The sequence below is a fragment of the Alligator sinensis genome, unplaced genomic scaffold, assembly GCF_000455745.1.
Source record: "Alligator sinensis unplaced genomic scaffold, ASM45574v1 scaffold19_1, whole genome shotgun sequence".
Taxonomy (NCBI): domain Eukaryota; kingdom Metazoa; phylum Chordata; order Crocodylia; family Alligatoridae; genus Alligator; species Alligator sinensis.
The window spans coordinates 1,236,610-1,248,760 of record NW_005841916.1 but is presented as its reverse complement, the minus strand read 5'-3'; the positions used below and the strand labels follow the sequence as shown (position 1 = coordinate 1,248,760).

At 44.5% G+C, this 12,151-nt stretch overlaps 1 protein-coding gene across 2 annotated transcripts in view; it reads left to right on the top strand.

Annotated features, from left to right (window-relative positions):
• Positions 1-12,151, top strand: part of CD80 (CD80 molecule) — a 32,119-nt gene that overhangs the window by 7,291 nt on the left and 12,677 nt on the right. For both annotated transcript variants that reach the window (XM_006018881.3, XM_025198217.1), the window contains one exon: positions 9,708-10,025. In XM_006018881.3, the coding sequence (XP_006018943.1) occupies positions 9,708-10,025 (318 nt within the window). The remainder of the gene's footprint in view (positions 1-9,707; positions 10,026-12,151) is intronic.

Below are 12,151 nucleotides of genomic sequence, written 5' to 3'. Positions count from 1 at the left end.
CCAGATCCACTGACGGTCTGGGCCAGCCAGTGCTGTCATATCTGTGCTGCTATTGTTACCCACGCCAGCTCAGTTAAAGCCAGCTTACAGATGTCTACCACTTGCAGAGTATAGACAGCCCCTCAGTCATATAATTTTGTAGCATCTCCTTAGGGCGCGGACAGACAGAGTGCAATAGCTCTATAAATTGGACCAACCTATATAAAAAAAAAAAAGATCCTGGCTGAAACAGGGATGGCTTTGAAGCGCTTCACATTAACATTACAGCTGGGAGGCAGTCATACATCTATATGCTACTGAAGCACTACAAGTTAACAACACTTTAAAAAGGCAAAATTTGAAGCACTTTATACACAGGTCTGCCCTACCATTTGTGGCTATTGTGCTTAGCAGGAGTTGCCAAAGCCCAGATTGCACTTGTCATAGCCTTCAAACCAGTGGAGGCCAGGAGCTGAAGATGTGAAACCGGTGGGCCTGAGTTTATGCCCACAGAGAATCTCCCTCTGCTCCTCAACGGGAGTGGTACACCACCTTTGCCTGATGGGCAGTCCTGATGTTGAATCTCGGGATCAGATCTGGTCCTTGGTCTCTATGGAGATAGGAAGTTTATGGAAAGTTTTTGAGGAAAATCCCTGCAGAATTTTTCAGTTATTGGAGAACGGGTGAAAAGTACATTTCCCTCAACATTGCAAAATGTTGTTTGCTCATCAGCCACCCTGAAGGACTGGGAATCCCCAGACTCATTTGCCAGCAGAGATCTTAGATCAGAGCCATGTTTTAGGGCAGGGGGAACTAAGAAATCAAAAGGGGGGAACACTCTCAGTGGACATCCACCAAGATTTTACCAGTGGTTGATGAGTTTGTACCCCTTTACTGCTATTTTTGGTGCCAGTTCTGAAAAATCCAGGGGTAATACCTAAGGCATGGGCAGGATGGCAAATATTTCAGTGAATCACTCACAGTCCAGTGTGCCAAATGATGCAAATTCAGTTTCTGTCTCTTGGCTGCTGCTGCCACCACCGCCCCTAGCTCTTTTGCCTTTTTGGATGAACTGCTGCTTCCTCTGAATCTGGGCAGGAACAAAAATTGTCACTCCCCAAAATAGCAGCAGCAAAAATTGTGAGAATTGAGTGTTCACTGCTTCCTCTCTCTGGTCATCTCTATAAGGAGTGAACCCAGCTATTTACCCTAAGTTGTTCATATATATATATATATATGGTCCTGAGTAGGGTCCGCAGATTATCCTGCATGGATGTGTTCTTTGTCTCTTTCTTTCCCCCCTTTTATTTCCTCCTTGCTTTTAAAAGCAAATAAAAATAAACTAAGGAAATGAAATGCTTAAAAGTGATATTAACAGAAAATTTAAGTTACATAATTACCAGCACGGCCAGGCAATGCTGACTGATGTGGTTCATTCCACAGGGCAAACTTTAAAGCATTTCCTTAAACATGATGCAACTTCAGTTTTTTCCCATGAAGGTTCAGACTCCTGTATGAGTGAGGAGTTATCAGTTATCCTGGAGATACCTCACATCATCCAGAAGGTCTGCATGGTAATTGCCATTACCCAGGCAGATTATTCAGTGTGGGTACTAATAAATAAAGTGTGCAAATGCACACAAGTGGCTATTGCTCTGAGGTCATCAAATTGTGCATGTCCTGACTCGTTAGCTTTTACATTTCTAGCCTGGGTGCTGTGTAAAGATAGACCAGTTTTGTGTGAAATTATATGAGGGCTCTGTCTGAGCTGAACTTTCATTAGGTGTGTCATCTGGAGGTGCTGCATCCCTAAACCAGGTGAGAGGCCTTGACACATTCCCTGAGAAAGGCTGTGGGCTGACTGCTGTGAAGGCTTTTGGAAAGGCTGATTTTTGTCAGGATGAGGCCGGTTGTTGTTGGACCTTGAGTCTAACGTTGAATCTCCCAAAGGGACACCACTAGGAGTTTCAGAAGGTCATTTGAGAATATGCAAATGTTTCCAATTGCAGAACTGCCAAAGGCTATGCTTCTGCTTTTCTCTGTTATGCTTTTAAAATATAATTTGAGTTCATTGGTTCCGGGGGACTCCTTGACTGAAAATGAAAGTGCTGACTGCTGGGTAATGACTAATGGTACTTTAGTTGTATGGGGCAGAACGTATGTTTTACTTTCCTGCAATGCTATAGCAATATCATCCTCAATATTAAAAAAAACAGCCAGGATGAAACAGCTAGCCAGATGCACCTCCTGACCACTGCAAGCTGCCTCCTTCCACAGTGCATATTGTCCAGCTTAACATTGCATGTCTCTTAGGAGAGACTGCTTCAACCTAAGGAGATCGTGACCTCAGCAATGATTGCTCTTCATCCAAGATATCTGTTCACTCTCTTTCATTCCAGTGCTTTTAACTGTATGTGCTTGGACTGCCCTGAACAATTTTTCTCATGCCTTTCAGATGCCTGTAGATAATTATATTCCCCTTTTAATAGTCTCATTAGCCGAGTCATATTTTATATATATAACTCATTTACTCATTCCTCAAACAGTCCTTCAAACTGTGGATTATTGCCCAAATTGTTCCTCTTGTAAAGGCTTAGGTAGTAAGTGCTCCAAAATGGAGGTGTTCGTTAGAGCAGACTATTGAGAGTCAGGACCCTGGCACCCTGTTCCCTTCTCGGGTCTTAGTGGTGATGGTAGGCTAGTGACTTTGACCAAGTTTCACTCCGATTGGGTGTCTACCCTGAGACATGCACTGCTTTTCACAAGTGCTGGGTACTTGCAGCTTTTAGGTTCAAGCTTAGTAGGGACAGATGCATGTAAAACTCTGTGTGGGGACTTCCCTAGCTATATAGTGAAGGTAATAACACTTGAGCAATGGTATTGTGAGGAACTAATGAAAGCGACTTGAGCCTTTTCAGCTGGAGGGCACTTAGAGGGAGATCTAATAGCAGCCTTCAACTACCTGAAGAGGGGTTCAAAGGAGGATGGAGCTGGACTGTTATCAGTGGTGGCAGATGACAGAACAAGGAGCAGTGGTCTCAGGTTGCAGCATGGAAAGTTTAGGTTAGATATTAGGAAAAACTTTCTCATGAGGGGGATAGTTAAGCACTGGAACAGGTTATCCAGAGAAGTTGTGGGACCTCCATCCTTGGAGGTTTTTACGACCTGGGTAGACAAAGCCTTGCCTGGGATGATCTAGTTGGGGCTGGTTGTATTTTGAGCAGGATGCTGGACTAGCTGACTCCTGAGGTCCCTTCCAACCTTCATGATTCTATGGAAAGACTTGACAAATGTGTTCTGCATGCTGTGTGCTACCACCTCCTGTTTTCTGCAGTTTCCATACCCCGGCCTGCCCCAGATCAGGAAGTGAAAAAATGTTAAGCAAACTTCATTTTTAATCTCCCTCCCACCCCCAATTTTTTCAATTCTCAGGAAACAGCTAAGTCTGGGGTTGAAATCTGAATGCATATTCCAGGCAGTCCTCTCCTTTCCTAACATGGTTGGGCAGCTCCTAGCTTTATGGAAAGGAGTCATGGGATCTCTCTCTCCCTTTCCCTCTCTCCTACTCTCCACGACTAGAACCAATCCTTCTATCCCATCCCCCATCTCCTCTGATACACATTAAAAAATAAACAGTTTTCCATTTTCATAACCATAGAATCACAAGGATGGACAGGGACCTCAGTGTAGTCAGTGTAATGGTCGGCCCTAAGCAGGCCGCAACACGTGTAAAGACAAATAGATCTTAACAAATGATTTGTTCAGAGGGATTGCCTTGACTCAGATGCCAGTAACCAAAGCGGGGAAAAGTGAGTTCATCTTCCTGGCTGCCATGTCAGTTCAGCTACAGTTGCTCTTAGAAATTTGCCAACATCATAAGTTGCAATCTTGCTCATTTGAAAAATGGAGCAGAGTTGGTGATGAAAGTGCTCAATGGCAGGTTTGCATGTGATGATTCAGAAAGCCGCATGCTTGTATCTTGATAGGCGCAGAAACACATCCCAGGCAAAGCAATGGCAGCAGGCCATGGTGCTAGAGGTGGTGGGAAACTGAGACATCCCTGACTGCCCAATGATTCCCTAGTGCTGCCTGGGTTGCTAACTAAAGATCATAACTGGTTGGGTTTTTTTGTTGTTTTTTCTTTAAAGTAGGATTCTTGTCGCAGGAATGACTCAGTAAAAATGCCCGCTTATCCCTCCGGGTATCTGTTTCCTGGCTCTTAGCCTGAAGCTTACTGCTCATTTCAATGACACTAGCAAAGCTGGGGTGACTGTAACATATTTTTTTGGAGAATTATTACAGCAGTGGTCCGAATGCTGACTGGCACACCACTGACTTGCCTGGAGTTGCAAGTACATGTCCAGGGGATGCAGGGAGTTAAAAAGTACGTGAGAAGTAGCAGTACTCTGCCAGGCTGTGCCCACTTCTGATACCCAACAAGATGTCACTCGCAGTGAAATGTGTGCATCTCTGCCTCCACCTTAACATGCTTTGATGAGGTAACACAGTTAATCAGGCTGACATTCAATTTGTCGTCATTAGGGCTCAGAGTTACCTGATCACTGAAAGGGGACAGTGACAGCAAGCATCTCTTTCAGATATTACTTCATGCTGCTTGCAGACCCAGAGAGTTATTGTTGTCTGGCTTACACATGCTTTATTTTTTACAAGTCTTTCTCCGCAAGTGTATGGACTACAGACCCTGTATTTAAAAAGGGAAAAAATGTCCAGGAAAACAGTGTTAAAATGGCACTGTGGATAAAAAAAATGCTGAGATGTTGCAGTGATTTCAAACTAAGCATTATAAACCCTATATTTGAGACGCATACATTTTACAGTAATAAGTGCATGGTTAAGGCCCTAGAAAGTCCTTAGCTCTGCCTTGTAGTAATAGGGTGTGGTAACCATGTTCTTATGGCCAAAGCATAAGTGGTTGTGGTCCTATATTAGAGAAAAATGAGTTTTAAGACCCCATTAGATTTTTTTCCTCTTGGCATCATTACAGGGTGGAATGAGAGTGGCTGCAGAATACTTGGTGTACATCGAACACAGAAAACATGCAAGGCCCTGAATGTAACCCTGATGAAACAAATGCCTGTGTGTTTTCCTTAAGAAATGTACTGTCTCTCTTTTCCTTTTCTCCGCCAGTACTGTGAGGAGTCTCCCATGAAGTACCTGGTAACAGTATGCCAGCTAGTTAAACATGGTTTTCAGTTCTTTGCATCATCTGTTGGAAGCAAGTGGTGACTTTCCAGCTGCTGTTTCACAGCGGCAGGGTAGCGGTACCAGTGCTTTGTGAAGCACCTCCATCAAGGGGAGTCAATTCCTGAGTCCCCATATCTGTGTTTAAAAGGCTCTTTTTGCACATTTGTCTCAGGTCTTGATGTATAGTGGAGCCAAGATGGAAGTGCCAGTGGAAACTTTTTTCATGCACTGACATCCAAATTAATAGGCAGACACAGAATATTTAAGGAAGTGGTTCTCAACCTTTTTTGATTTGAGGCACCCCTGGATAGATTTGAGGCACCCCATGGAAAATGCCAACTCTAAATTTTCTCTTTCTTTTTACTACAGCTGAATAATAGAGCAGTTTATCTGTTGCAAAGAATTCAAAAGCCATAACTATGGATTCCTATTTGAAATCTCTGAGTTTATTTATGAATCATGTTAATAAACCTAACAGTGCCAACATTGTGGAGCACCCTGAAGCACCCTTGAAAAGATGTCAAGGCACCCCAGGGTGCCATGGCACTCTGGTTGAGAATCACTCGCTTAAGGAATAGTGAGAATTGGGCCAAATTACTGGTACCCATACCCAGTCTCCCTCATGCTACTGAATCATTACAGTCCTATGCTGAGGATAGGCGGTGGTATGTTGAATTACATCCAGCTTCACAGTGCCTCTACTCAAGAGTTCCTTGAAGTGATCCTGTCTGTGATCAATGTACTTGTTCCAGTTTGCTACAACAGTAATTTAGCTTAAATACAACCTTGTTTCTTCAGTTATATTCCACAGGCTAGATGTTGACTTTAACTATATGGAAAGCTTGAAGGATTGGAAAGGATCTCCTGGGACAAAGGAAAGATTAGTGCAAATGCTCAATTTCTTTATAGATCCAGTGTCAGTTTTGTTAACTAATTATTGGATTTACTTGTAAACCCTCAGAAAAATTCACTCTCTATTTGGAGTGGGTGTTGGAAGTTTGGGAAGAAAAGGCTGTAATTTTTTCATCTGAATAGAGGCAGAATTTCATCTTAAGTGCAAAAGTAGTAGTAGTAGTCCCATCCACAAGGTGCACTCCACTTCTGGCATCTGACATTCAGTAATCACCCCCGGAAAAGTATTAGTGCACTGTGGGCCAGTCTGATCCCCAAGTCAAGATCTCTCCTTTTGAGCTTGTGTGACAAGTCAAGCACCTCCCCTGATCAGTACTGCAATCCTGTCTCTGAGCCATGCAGGGAAATAGTTATGAGAGTCCCCCATCCAAAGCTGAGTTGGGAGATTCTGTTTCCAAGCAAATGGATTGGTAATTCTTTTGTCCATGGCCAGTAGCTACTTTAAGAAACCAGTACATCTTGCTCGTCTTTGCAGGATAAGTGGGGAAACAGGGATTCTTTCTCCCCCCCTGCTTGCTTCATGCTGAGAGAAGAGGAGCTGCATGTGAACAATGCAGGAAGAGACTGGAACAAATCTTTGCCACACTTCACTGATCCTAGGAAATGTTGCTTCTGCCTGACTGGAGGCTTTTGAAGGACTTGTGTTGCATATTCTTGACCCTCACTGTAGTCAGGGTAGAGGCCTGCAATTGCTTTCAGGTGAGGGAACCACCTCCTAGTTCAAGAAACTAATGGCCATCGTATGAAAGAATGGGGACAATGCTTATTTTGAAGGGAAAGCTCACAGCTCTGCTTTTGCTGGTGGTGTAATAACTGATATGTTCCTCACAGCCCATGGTCTTTTCCCAGAAGCAATGTTTCTGATATTTGAACAAAACTTTTATTTGAGAAGCTGCTTGTCTAATACGAATCTCGTGTATATTTATATAAATATAAAATACTTATATTTTATTGCAAAGATCTAGGTGAAGTATGGGGGAAGCAGAAAAATAAACGGGCAAGGGAAGAATCCAAAGAAATGGGGTGGGGAAAGGAGAAGAGAGCAGGGAAGAGGAAGAGAAAGTGCCAGGATGGTTTCCTCCAGGATGGTTTCCTCCTCTTTGGTTTCCTCCAGGATGGCCAGTCTGCTTTTCCATCTAAAATCATAGGCCACCCACCCACAAGCATTGCTCTAGAGCCAAGTGTTCTGTAAGTTCCCAAGATAGTGGGAAGGATGGATGATCTCCCGACCCGTACTTCACTGGCAACAGGGTTATTCCTTCAAACCTTAACTGCAAATCAGAGATGGAAGTTAACGTTAAGCCCCCATTTGTGTTCCGACTGTCCTTATGATGTGGGGCTACGTGAAACATTCAGTGCACAAGAGCAGGTTTTAATGAAACCTGCTTATTGGCATGAGGAGAAACAAAGTGGCACCGGTTCACTGGAAAAATCTCTTGGACCACACTGTTCACACGGGTTGCAATGAAATAGCCATTTGGGGTACAGACAGCACGGACCCAGGCTGCTTTCACTGGGGTCAGGAGCGTGGAAAGGAGGGAGTTTCCTTGAAGACTCATTAAAATACATTTCCATGATGGAAAATTTTTTTTCCATTTGCCTGGCTTTGGGGAACATGCAGTGCAGAAACTGAACTCCATTTTCATTTTTGCTTTGCAGTCCACCTTTGCAGTGAAATGATAAGAACTGGGGACTTTTGTGGGGCTGCATGACTCTCATGGACTAGTTCCTTCAGTCTTAAAGCATTCAGATTACAAAGTCATTGGTAACAGTGCCTTTTAAGGGCGGGTGTGACATCAGCAGGAGTTTCCAGCCTCTGCACATGTACTGCCCAGGAGGTTTTCGTTCTCCTTTTGGTTACAAAGGAGACTCTTAGTGGCAAAGCGCAGAGAACATCATGCAACTCATGATGCGATGTCTCACTGACATTTACAGCTACGCCTACTCTTCCCCTGTTGTAGTAAAAGAAAAAATCCCAAGTCCAGTGGGTGTTGGTCAGAGGCCTGCATCCCAGAATTTCAGATGCAGCTGCTGGAAGTCTGTTGCACAATGTTAGGAGCTGAACTGAAAGGATGTACACACAGCTAGTTTTGTGATAGAGGAAGAACACACGTGTTCATATATACATATACACATGGAGGAGCAAGATGCAAAACTTCAAGTGGACTATACTATTCAGGGAAGCCCAACTGGTTGTGGGAAGAGAAGACTTGGCCCTATCACTAGTGAGGAGGGAGTGAAGGGATCATAGAAGAGCTCCCCAGGTGAAAGGGTAGCATAATCTTGGCATTCCTACACCAGTATTTTCCTGTGTATTTTCCACTAGTTTGCTAGTATCTGGGACTTCTGTATCAGCAGTGGATTGGGTGCACATTTTGAGTTGGAATCAGATCTTGTGTGTTTACTTTGTTTTGGCCCCTGACTGTTCATCTCCACTAATGGCAGCAGGCACCTGGGCAGGCTAAGTGTTGGTCCTTCTCCAGGATGTTCTGCTGGAGGATCACAAAGCAATTCCCAGTTCTTGGAACTGAGACACCCTTTAAGCCAGGGGTGGGCAAAAAGCGACCTGCGGGTCAGATGTGGCCCACCAGGCCATTCTATCTGGCCTGTGGGGCCCCTAAAAAATTTAGAAAATTAATATTTATCTGCCCCTGGCTGCCTGTCATGCGGCCCTTGCTACCTTGCCAAAACTCAGTAAGCGGCCCTCCACCCAAAATAATTGCCCGCCTCTGATTTAAGAGCATGCAAGTATGATTATTCTCATTTTTCAGAAGAGGGAACAAGGACAGGCATTGGTTCAAGCTACCTGGAAACTCAAGACAGAGGCACGCATGGAACTGCCCAACCTTGATTTAACCACAAAGCCATTCCTTTTGTGACATGTCACCACTCAGGCACCTGCTTTCTGCCCCTTACTGTGTGAGCTGAGGAACAGTAGAGGAGGGGGAGTAGAGGAGCTGTGGTAACACTGCATGTGTTCAAGCCTAGGAATATAGTGCAGAGGGGGATATTACAGAGCAGGGGAACCCCTTCAGGCCAGGTCTGAGTTATTTTCTTTTCTTTCTTCTCAAATGCTTGTTATCACAGGAATGTTATGACACTGGCTTGTTACCAGCTGGTTCCTTGGGAACTCTGGTTTGAGTAAAGTCCCTTATCATGACATCCAGGCTGCAGAGAGAGATTTCCTGGGAGGATTTTTTCATGAGCTCTAGGCTGGGTCACTTAAATTGTCCTCAGAGGCCTTCTCAGAAATGTTTGGCTGTGTGGCTGGGTTTATTATTGTAGGGTTTTTTAGGGGATGTCATTGGAGAGTTTTTTCACCTTACAAAAAGGTGCCTGTAGTACCTACATGCAACAGAAGAAAAATGTAGGAAAAAATGGCCATTATATATCAGCTAGATCCACAAATGGGACCAGAGCAGCACAAAAACACAGTGGCAGGATTAGGTCTCTTCTACAAGTTTTTAGTAGCCACTGGACTGCACTGGAGAAGGCTGAGATGCTCTGTGGGGAGCAGACAGAGTTGTAATGGAGGAGTGGTGGAGTTCTAGGTGGAAGAATGGGTTTACCAAGGTCCGACTGTCTCATAGTTGCTGTTTGCCTTTTCTCAGGCTTTGCTCACAAGACACAGGTGGCCATCGCCAAAATGGGAGAAGAAGTAACCTTACCCTGCTGCTATGAAACACGCAGCGAAGACATCCCAAGTAACTACCGTGTCTACTGGCAAAAGAATGTCACAGAAGTAGTGATCGCTTATTCGTTTGGGAATTGGCTCCCGAATCCCATTAACCGTTCCAGCCTGAACCAAAGAACCTTTGCTCTGTCAATCACCCAAGTGGAAATTTCAGATGCAGGAAGCTATACATGCATAGTTCAACGTGTGGGATCTGTCAAGCTCTGCGACCAGACTGTGATTCTTTCAGTTATAGGTAAGTAGTGTGTCCCAAGTCACTTAGAGCTTTTAATTAATATGCCAAGGCTTAAGGTTCAAGGTACACAGCTAGGAGCATCACTGAGGTTGAGACCCTTTCAAGGGTGCTGTGGGGTGCCACACAATGTTAGCACTGTTAAGTGTGCAGACATGATTCACAAGATAAACCCAGAGATTTCAAATAGGAATCTTTAGTGTTAAAAGCATTCTGACCTGTTGTAATCCTTTTGAGTTCTTTGCAACGGGAGAATTTCTGTTATTTTTCTGCACTCAAAAGAGTGAAAACTAACAGCTGGCACTTTCTGAGGGGCCTTGAGTCTTTTGGATGCCTCGAATCTATCAAGGAGGGGACCTTGAATCTAAAAAAAAAAATGTTGAGAAGCACTGGATTAGCATGGTTGGTCAGGCCCAGTTGACCTCCAGAAACCTTGGCATGGTGGGGCTTATTATTAGAAGGCTAAGGTGAGAGTTAGAGTCAATCCTACTTCCGTCTGCCCTCCCCATCCGTTACTCCTGCCCTCCTTGTTTTTTCATGCTCATCTCTGGCACTAAGAGAGGGTCTCTCCTCCCTCATGCCCGCATTCCCCGCTGCTCTAATCATCTCTTCAGGGAGATGTATATTCTAGGATCCAGTCCAGTGAGTTGAATCATTTGTCTGCACTCCTAGATAACTAGGCTTCTGCCTTTTTCCCAGGGGAAGCAGAGGGCAGGATCCAGAAGCATAGGGAAGTGGGGTAAGTCATTTATGATAGAGAAAGTCTTCTCTGCTGGGGAAGAAAGATGAGGTTGGGACCACCCCTCTGCTGCTTTTCTTGTTGAACCACAAACTCCCCAGAGATTCTCGCAGCCTTCTAGGAGACTGGTCAGGACTCAAGGTCTGAGACATCAGACTGTCTTGAGGTTAATCAGCTACAGAGAACCAGTTCATGACACTAAGAAACACCATAGGTCCCTTTGCTCAAAACGAATCTGAATCTTGAAGGTTAGAAAAAGTTCCAGTCATATAATTTTCCATTAATACAGCTGTCTGTGTGATGGTTTGTTTTCAGCCAAGAGCAGCAACACTGGTCTTTTTGTGATCTGTCTGGGAGCAGAATGTCTCTGAGCTCTTCCAGGAAAGCCTTCTGTAGGCCATGGAATAAGCACTGGAAATGCTCACAAGTACCTTCATCCAGTTTCCCAGTCTTGTGAGGTTTTAGCATCGTTAGTCCCAGTCCTCCGTTGGCCTGTTAGTGCTTGTAGGCATGCGGAATCAGGATTCAGACAATCCCTGGTGTTCATGAATCCCTACAAGGAATCTCCCCTTTCCCCATCAGTGAGATCTGAGGTGACCAGAGAACATACTCTATTAAATAGAGCTGTATTCCCAAAACATTCCCTTTCTTTTTTTTTTTTCTTCTTTTTTTTTCACACACAGCTTTGGAGAGCAATATTCTCTATAGAGCTGATTTGTCATCCCTTTGGGAATGAGATACAGTTGGTCATGCAGGGGGGAAACAAACACTGTAGTCTCCTTCTTTTCTATCATCTCCTTGTTCTAATGGGGCCAGGAGAATAGGTAGGAGAGATAGCAACATCCTGAAGGACAGAGCGGGGGGTCTACTGCTGAGTGGATTGAGAGTGGGACAGAGACTTTCAGTCCAAGGCCACAGGTCTAAGGTGGCTGGAAGTTGCTACCAGATGATGACAGTTCACTGACCCTGTGTTAAGTGAGCCAGGACTTTTAGTCCAACTTCTGGTTTCAACATGATTCACCAAAACCACCACAGTTGATTGAATACAAGATTAAGTCCTGGGAGATGTAGGATTTCCTTTTACTTCTACCCTTGTCCTATTATGCAACCCTTATTTCATCCTTTCATGCCACCCTTTCATCCCAACCTTTGTCTGTCTCCTCTGCTTAGATTCTAGTCTTTGGGGGCAGGAACTGTCTGCTGCTCTGCATTCGTACAGTGCCTGGCATAACGGAGCCCTCATCTCAGTCGGGGCCTATAAGTAGGGATGACAGTTTCACTGGTTCCTTGCTGATGATCACAGCGGCGAAGCCAGTCTATGGAAAACACTAGAGTCTAACAGCTTGCCTCTGTCCACTAGAGATGGAACTGCCTGTGTAGGACTGAGACA